This window comes from Diadema antillarum, unplaced genomic scaffold, assembly GCF_040938485.1.
Source record: "Diadema antillarum isolate AM-2024a unplaced genomic scaffold, OU_Dant_1.0 seq00000369_RagTag, whole genome shotgun sequence".
Taxonomy (NCBI): Eukaryota; Metazoa; Echinodermata; class Echinoidea; order Diadematoida; family Diadematidae; genus Diadema; species Diadema antillarum.
Genome location: NW_027271370.1, coordinates 1,200,703 through 1,210,685, shown reverse-complemented (window position 1 = coordinate 1,210,685; position 9,983 = coordinate 1,200,703). Strand labels below are relative to the sequence as shown.

Below are 9,983 nucleotides of genomic sequence, written 5' to 3'. Positions count from 1 at the left end.
ACGATAGGTCGAAACGATCGAAGGCAAGATAACAGGAAGGAAATGCAATGGCTAAACATCATACGTTGTCGCCTAACCATTTTCATGGCCATTGATGGCAGCTTGCCTGGCTGCACAAAAGCAACCTCACAACCCTATGAATGCAATACAACATAAGTGTGATTGTGTTGGGGACGTTCATTAATGAAATGGACACTTGATGTAAGCTGAACAACACTATCTCCAGAAGACAGAACAGTAAGACATGAAGTAGATTTCCTGATACAACGATTATATCAACCCTTGATATGCATACTTTCGGCGCAATTTCACAGAAAGAGTAATTTCATGATTGCATGATTTTGAAATTGCGTAATAGGCTACTTAGGCCAGCCACGATTGTAATGAACCATGATAATAATAATGATATGATAATATTCAAGTCAAAATTGAATAGAAATTGTAGAACTGGACAAACACAACTGTATAGGTTTCAACCAATCAGATGTAAAGGGATGAATTATGGGACATTGTTTTCACTTAATGTATATTAGAATTAGCAGAGTGGACGATGTCGTTGCCTTGCAAGTCTCCCATTTTTGTTTGTTTTTTAATAAGAAAGAAGAAACATTCATCAAATAACGTATTAGTAATAGCCTCGTTTCCACATCATCCATAAACAGGACTTTCTCCTTTTTTTGGGGGGGGGGGGGGGGGGGCGGGTAGCGATGAAATCATCACCCATTTAACCGCATATCCTGTTGTGACAAATGTCATTTTTCTGTGAAAGCATTTGGCATTTAAAGAGTTCAATTAGCTTCATTGCATTATGACTGATTTTTTATGAAATCTCTTCTGTGCTGTCGGCTTCAGTTACTCTAATATTCAAAGTCAACTAGTTGCAAGTATGTTCGTTCTATTGTCTGTCTTCCTTTCTGCTGTATTGGTTATATATTTCCTTTTGATTCCTTTTGATGTTTTTTATCAGCCCCTCATTTTTCATTTCCAGACTTGAATGAAACAAGGGGCGTTTCTTTATGATATTATGCCACGTGAAATATACTACCCTTTCGAAAGTTGCCATATTCATCAAAATGATATTGTTTGGAAATAAAAATGAAACAGGAATAAACTGAACTAAACTGATGATTGCGCAATAATGGAGATAAACATCTATAAAACACCAATGTCCTAACGTCAACATCCCATATGTGGCTATATATATATATATATATATATATATATATACATATATATATACATATATATAATATACATATATATATACATATATATATATATATATATATATATATATATATATATATATTGACAGCAAAGGACTTAACCACAACATGACGGGGCGGTGCAAGGACAGTTAACATATTGGCAGCAAAACTTGCACATTGACGTGACTGTATACAGTAAGTTTTGTTCCGAGTTTGTATTTAGTAATAGTATGTTCGTTTGTTTCCGTTAAAAAAAAAAAAAATGTGTTGTAATTATGTATGTTTTGTATTTATTGATATGTTGGGAATATTTTAGAATGTATAATATTGAATGCTAGTTAAGTTTAGTATGATTTTATATCTAGCTTGATTTGGTTTATTACGTTGTTATCATTGACTGTGTAGATTTTGAAGAAGGGTATTTCGCCCGAAAGCTTGATTAAAGGGGTGCAACCCAACATCAACCACGTATGTGCAAGTTTTGATGCTAATATATATTATATATGTATATATATATATATATATATATATATATATATATATAATATATTATATATGTATATAAATATACTATACATATCGCATTGTTATATTGTTATTCAGCTGTTCTGTGCTAGTTCACCTCAGGCAGACAACACATTGTTCTCATAAAATTCTCTTTCTTTCGACACGAGTAATAAGAGTGAAATGAGATTAATAATGTATTTCTTGAACATATCTTTTGAATTATACATCATTCGCAGCAGAGAAATCATGTTAAATGCATGTACAAATATTTATATATACAGCTGTAAACATACAGTTCCACCTCGATTATCCGGCCATGTCGGAATGGATAAGCGAATTGGCCGGATATGGGAGACACAATGTTAATGTAGGCCTATATAACTGCCGTCCAAGCTGACCGATCGCGATATGGCCTCGACTGCGCCGTGATTTACTAACAGTTTTCCATCCATGTTCTTATGGTGAATTTATAGATCATGACTGCTTACTTTTACGATGATAATGTGGTGTGAATTTATGTTAGTTCTGTCGGAAATATTGTAGGTAAATCGTTGAGTTTTGTAGAAATTTTGATTGAGTTTAAAGTCACTGGTTTTTCTCAAATTTTGGATGAAAAAGAAGTCTGCGTGAACGCGGCCGGATAATAGATATTTCGATAAAAGGAGGCCGGATAATCGGGGTCGAACTGTATATGACATATATATATATATATAATATATATATATATATATATAAGGTAGTCCAGTAGTACAGTAGTCCAGTAGTCCTTTCAAGTGTTGTTCAACACTTGAGAAATTGCGGCGAGACGCTCGAAATTTTGTGTGAAGAAATAAACCGTTGGTGAATACAGCATGAACTTTTTTACAGTTTTGTAACTTATACATATATATATATATATATATATATATATATATATGTATTATATCATAAAAGATTCCTATGTGGCTACAGTTCATTATTTAATATTGATTTTAATATTGGAATAATTTTAGTTGATCAAGATATTCATATCCGTTCTGCATAATAATTTCACACGTTTGAATAGGCCTATTGGCACCTAAAGTTTTACAAGCTGGATCTTCTGTTACTTCCTTCAGACACCTTATATCACGATATGACCATTGAGAATTGTGTACAGTATTTTTCTTTTTATTTGCCACAATAAAATAAATATGATTGTAGACATTCTATATTCTCACCTGTTGAATTAGCATCAATGATTTTTGTTATTTCTTTCAGAAAAAGATTGAAATATGAAAATACACTGACCTGAACTGAATTGAACTATAATGACTTGAACTTAAGATATCATCGGAATTCATTAGTTTTATGTACTAGTTTTGCTGGTTCGACACGTAAAATGGCTTGTTTTGAGTTCAAAACACGTAACTCTTATTTAATTGTTTTGTGAATGAATCCTTGATTTTTCAAAGTCAGTGACACTTTTAGTAATAATGAGTAAAATGCAGTATTTTCGTAAAAACTTTCATTGTCCACCCACATATTGCGTCAATGGTCGAGCAACAATCAAGTATCATCACTCCTCTCAATATATTCTCAGATATACTGTTTCGTGTTGTTAAGAATGCAACAGTAGAAACTTTACAATGAGTTTGTGTACAACGCAATATATTCAGATAACAAAATCTTAATCTTATTGCTTAGATACATTTTCTATTTCGCTGATGGGCCAGCACTCTTCAAGCATGATTTTCACTAATTTACATCCACTACAGCGCTGCTACGTCCACTGACGCTGATTGATGCAATATTTGTCGATTTGTGTTCTGTCTACCGTTATCAAAATAGCCGTTGTTGTGCACGTTTATTTCACCCATAGTCGTGATGGTTTTGTACGTGAAATTTGTGCACATTTGATTCGTTGGCAGTAAAAGGGTTAGCTAGAGAAAAATTAGAAATAATCTGCAAAGCATACAAATTTCATGCCGCCAAACAATACGTGAGACATACGTGGAGAGACTGTGTTGCTTCATTACGATGCCCTCTACAATACAATGATTACCAATACGCAGCGATTGGGCTCTATCATAATGCTACATTTGTATAGCTTTAGCTATCAATTAACATCTGATACATTACTTTCATTGCATGCAAATACTACAATTCCATCGAAATCGTACAAGATGTGAATTAGGTATAGACGTGTCATGTTTCCTTCGCATACCTTCCAGGCAGTGTAGAGAGAACAAATGCTATTATGAGCACATAGTCAAAATGGGCCAGCCATCTCTATAAGTAATATTATACACTATTTACAACAATTAAAGTCCTCATAGATCGTCAACATTTGCCTTAACATGGACAATTTTGGTTTGTATCAATTCAAAGAAAGAGTAAAACAAAGAAAAAAGATAAATAGTCAAGATGCTAATCAAGCAGACAGAACTCTTGAATCAATAATCACAATCTTATGAAGCTAGCCAATACTCTAAGCAATATATTTCTAGTCACAAAATTGATAGTTATCTATTAACACTTTAGAATGTTTCGCAATATCCATCTACTACGGACTAGTTTTCAAGTTCAATGTGCCTCGATGTATTATAAGAATAATGTTTAAAAAGATCAAGCAACAAGGGAGAGTATGGTGCCTTCCCTTTCGAATTGTACGAATTTCGAAGATGTATTTATCTTCTTTAAGGAGCTTTTCCACCCATGAACGTATAAGAATATCTATCCGCATCTGGTGGTATATCATAGATTTCGTCGGGGGAAGACATTGTAGGAGGACACTCGTACACATAGCCATCATCATCGTGTTCTTTCCCCTCATTTTTCTCGGGATCATATGTGTCATTTTCAAGACGAGCTCCTTCCTTCAGTGCTCCTTCTACGGCGACCTTATCGTAGTGATGCAAACTGAGGTATTTACTGTTAGCAGTGGTTCGGTCAGGCTTGAGTCCGTAGTACGCATGGTCGGTGGGAACAGCACGGTCACTGAGAGCGGCAGGCTTTGCTTCACGCAAATCTGCTGGCAGTCGGGGTGGAATGGACTTTGGAGGTGATGAGGTAATAACCACAGGCACGCCAGAACTAGCTTCCTCAAAGGGAAACTCGGAGTAATCATATGGGGTTTCTGGATCTGGAGTTGGTGGCAACAATGCTAGAGGAGGAGGAAGCTGTGATTTAGGCCTTGATGCAGACTGTGGTATTAGGACCACATCATTGTCGTAGATGACAGTTGTTGGGGTCACAGGAGGTGAATCTTTGACTTCCAAATAAAGAGATTCAACGGGAACCGATTCTGATCCAGGGACACCCTGGTATTCAGGAATGTCCTCTCCTGCAGATGTTCTCTCCTGGAGATTCACTTGATCGGCTGTGATATAACCGGGGGACGACGGGGTTTCGGGTGTAGCGCTGTACACCGGCTCTTCGGTTGTTGGCCCTGGGGGCTGGTACATCACGGGCTGACCCTGGTATGTGGCGTCGCTCATGATGCTGGGGGCGCCCGTCTCTGGGTCTATATCAGGCATATGTGACCTACCCGAAACGTAGATATTCTGCTCCATGTCAAGCTGTCTGCCAACAGGTGGAGGGGGTTGACGATTTTTCTTCTCCTTCATCATCCTATTGGCAGCCCTGTACAGAATATACACAAGAATGATAATGAGTACTTGCCCTACGATAACTGAAATAACGATTACAATGATAATAACCGATGGCGGCTTGCCAGGATATCCTTCTGTAATCGTATTGTTGAAGTAAGCAGTGGTTGCATTAACGATCAATGTAGTTGCTATGGTGGTAGGACGGATTTCCGCTTCGACAACTCGAAGAGAGGCACCTGATGTTGCAGTCAGACCGTGAGTTGTGGTAACGGTGCATTGAACGACAGAGTTGTCATCAGCTAACCTTGTGTCCATAATGACAAGCGTCCGTCCGTCAGGACTAACTTCGATCCTTGGGATATTAATCACCATCTCGTTGTTAAATGTCCAATTATACCGAACAATAGCCGGGAGACCGAACGCAACGCATGTAAATTTCGCATTTCTTCCTTCCTGAACGATTCTCTGGGGAGGTTCAATACGTACATCTGGTCTGATGGCGATCAAAATCACACTGCATCGACGGGGAGTGAGCAGTGCTTCTGACGTCGCAGTACATACGTGTTCGAGACCGTTGAGATCAGCAGTAACTGGTAGTCGCAATGTGTTTCGCGTTTGTACCATTCCCGTAAGGTGTCGTCCATTTGCGGACCACACCAGAGATGCTGGCGGGATACCTCCTTGAGATCTGCAGATAAGTTCAGCTGTATCGCCTATCTCGAGATTTCGTGGAGAAACTTCGCACATGGGAAAACCTTGATCTGGCTCTCTGAGAACCGTTAGAATTGCCCCGAACCCAGTAAATATCATAGTCGGTATTGCATAGCCGCAGCGGTAAGTCCCGGCGTCGGAAACTCTGGTATTGGTGATCTGAAGGAAGTACTCGCCCCGGCCTGCGTTGCCTAACACGCTGAGACGGCCTCGCTGCTCCGTATTCTTCACGATTCGATTCTCAGTGAGGTACATTCTGGTCGAAACTCGATACCAGTAAATTCGCTGCTGAGGTTGGAGATTTGTGATAATGCAGCGAAACAGCACGGTCCCTCCTTCACGTACGGTCCTGTGACTGGGCCTCTCGACAACTCTCTGACAGAAAGCATCCTGACTAAAAGTCAGACATATCAACACTTCAACAAGCAATACGTATCGAATCATTTTGATATGATGGTTGTACTCTTGTGCCAGATGACTTCAAAGTCCACAGTGAAAAGTGATTTGATGTTCAGGCCACAATCATTGTCCTCTGTCGACCTCGCCCTGCACTGATCACTGATCGCATTTGGGATATATATTCACTCCTCTGCCAGTCACACAACGTAATAACCTACGTCTGGCAAATATAATGTGTCCCGCCCTGCTTTTGATTACCTAGACACCAACTTTACCTACACGGCGCTGCGTCATTGTTGCCTAAATTGTCCCATCACTTCCGCTTTGCAAAATCCTGTCCGGATCTTGGTAGAGATAGAGTGGAGTTGTTGGAGGTTTTCTTTTTTTCTCTCTCTTGATTTGATACAATGCATTCTCACTCCCTTTGTGGTCTAATTTGGGCTTGTAGACCAGAGATGACACACATTACATGGCAATTGAAACTGTCATGTTTGTCTTGCCATAACATGTTAGAGAGGTTTTGAGAAAACTGGAATCCGCAAATTGGAGAGCTTCATTTAAAACTGAATGCAATATATTTGTATGGTTCTAAATTTTGATAAAAGTGTTATGTTTCACCTGTTAATTTTTCAAATAGGTAATTTTGTCATAGCACAAAAGTCATTCGAATCACTATCTTTATTCAGAGGAATCTGGGGTCAAACGCATGAATCCTACGTGGGCTAGGTGCATGCAGTTTGTGTTAATTTCTTTATACACACACCCACACACACACACACACACACACACACACACACATATATATATATATATATATATATATATATTCATATTCATTTATCTATATTTTCAATTATTTATTCTTTTAATGATTATAAATACCATTTAATGTGTGTGACATAGTCTAACGGGTTGGGAAGAGCACAACGTAGACGTTGTGTAACAAACATTTCTTTGTGTGTGTGTGTGTGTGTGTGTGTGTGTGTGTTTAGAAAGGATATTCTGTCAGGATACTGTCATTCGACAAGCTATAAAAGTAATCCATTGGCGAGGAATATACAACATGTTATAATCAAACTTTCATTCCGTACCAGAAAAAGACAATGAAGAAAAGTTATCATAACAATCACATATCAATTATTATACACGTACAGCGTTCAGGCTCGATAGGCCTATTATTGAAATGCCGCTGTAGTAACACTCATGTTTTTGCTGGGTTTTTGTTTTCTTTTATTGTGGCTATCACAAGAAAACGAAATGCTCATAATCATAATGATGATGATGATGATGATGGTGATGATGATTATAGTAATAATAATAATGATGGTGATGATAATAATAATAGCAATAATAATAATAATAATAATAATAAACCTGATATACCACAGTAGTTCGGATTTCAATCTGTATCTTGAGCAAAACTGTTGAAAATGTCTTCCCAAATACAAACCCGCAACTGCAAGAATTCATCGCTTTCTGTAAATGCTCCTGAAAATCAGTCGACAGTGAGCACCCAGCCATACATCGCCCTTTGGTAACTTCTGATTCGAATCAGCACACACACTCATTCACACACACGTGACAAAATGTGTGCAATGATCATGATGAATGAAAAAAAAAATTCACATGTGATAGATGCATTCGTACAAAATATATTCCAGTGTAATATTAAAGAAACAGATGTGCTCCTTTAATTTCATTAATTACTTCGTTACAGAGAAGAAACTGAAGGTATTGTTAGCACACTGTAACTGCGGTAATATATCACTCAGATTAGTTGCACCATTTTCCAGCAATTTGTTTTTCTAGGGTGAAAACATTATAAAGGCAGGTTAAAGTACAAAAGACTCATATTTCGATTCAGATATTGCATCAGTTTGTGAGTTTGAATTTTGTTGACCATTTGACAAACAGGCTGTTTGCTACACTCTCACGGTCACAATCATCCCCGCCCCTCTCATCGACAAAACAAAAATCTGTGTTAGCCTATCTACGGGGTTATAACCAATAACTTACTGAACTGAAATACTACTGTAACTGTGGCACTGGCTTGTCTCGAATGATTAATTTGACATAAGTAACCATATATTTTAGTAAGTCTTCATCGCATTTATTTCTTATGAGCCATCAAGAACAATAATTATATAACATACTTCAAACAAGAAATTTAATAGCACAAAGTTATGTAGAGGGGGTGAAATTAGGGCTCCCTCACCCCTTCCTCTGAATAAATGTACTATTCATAAAGTCCACTTAGTAGTAGCTCGTTCAATCCTTTTCGGGGCTGAGGAAGACCTTCTCCAATAGAGGGCTAAAATGCATACCATCAATAACTGACTGAAATGTAATAGCTAGCTACAATTTACTTTTCATATCTTACGCTGCAGTGCGTACTGCAGAAGTTTTGATCTCTGTCTTTCAATCTTAGATGGCGCCTTGATGATATACTTTGATTGTTTGTTAATCGAATCATTAATTGATGGTTTGCCGTTTTTGTTCGGTTGTTTGGTTTTCTATCTGTGTGTGTGGATGTATAATGTGAGTGTGCTAATGCTTATGGTTCATTTCATTTGTGGTAATTGAGCACTTTTATGTGGGTTTCAAGCTTTTATCGTGGTTATGGTCAAAATAAGATGGTCGTTTATTCCTCCAGCTGACGTCATCACCAGCCTACTTTTATTACTTACATCGTGAAAGTACTTTATATGTTTGGAGTCAATTTCCTCTTACCCATGGCGACACTTTGTGTAGAGATAGAACGATTGTCTTGGAGGATAACTCATCCAAACATGGAAGCCTTCCTTGTAAGATCAGCAAGGAATCGATGAATATGCAAGTCAATTACAACGATAAAGAGATATACATTTTATTTATTAGTCTGGTTATCTTCAAAGCCATTTCTTTGCCGTCTAAGATACAACTGAATGTCACATAACTCACAAAGTTAGTTGTGTAGCTCGTTTCATTTGCACGTTTTTTGTTCTAACTTTGGCGTGATAGTATTGAATTCTTTATCAAAGATTGACAGAGGGGTTATTCTTTAAGAGAAAAGTGAAATTCAGAGTAAAATAAAACACGTCGGATACAACACAATTCTTCTTTGGAGGCGTTTTGTTACTCATGTTGTTTGTAAAACTGATGTTATATGCTCCAGATCCATTTCGATGCATGTCTGTGTGTCTGTGTGAGTGTGCGTGTGCGTGTGTCGTGGTTTTCCTTATTGCATTATAAATTGCTTTTACTTTTCGACCCATATATGTCGTGAAGTAGTACGTACAATGTGATAGGGCCTATATTATGTTTACCAAAAACTTTTCAATTTCGGTGAGAAAGAAGTATAATTGCTCAAAAACACAACTATACACAGGATGACGAACATCCAGGTATAGAGATTATGTGTATTTCGGAATAACGAACGTTCGGTATCACGAACTTTATATCATTTTCGGATTAGCCGACCAACCTTAGGAATAACAAATATCACCCTGCTAAAACTGGCCCCTGGGAAAAGTTGAAGCAAATCCAAAGTGAAGAGAACGGGCCCAATTTTAACATTCTGCCTTGTATTAAGAAAAAGAATGAATGC

General features: G+C 37.6%; 1 protein-coding gene across 1 annotated transcript; it reads right to left on the bottom strand.

Annotated features, from left to right (window-relative positions):
• Positions 1 to 4,372: 4,372 nt before the first annotated feature.
• Positions 4,373 to 6,563, bottom strand: LOC139731406 (uncharacterized). Its single transcript, XM_071642294.1, has one exon. The coding sequence runs from the start codon at positions 6,440 to 6,442 to the stop codon at positions 4,373 to 4,375; it is 2,070 nt and encodes a 689-aa protein (XP_071498395.1). The 5' UTR covers positions 6,443 to 6,563.
• Between the last annotated feature and the right edge of the window lie 3,420 nt (positions 6,564 to 9,983).

Coding starts and splice junctions, on each gene's coding strand:
- LOC139731406 (XM_071642294.1), bottom strand. CDS start 6,442: ATGATTCGATACGTATTGCTTGTTGAAGTGTTGATATGTCTGACTTTT.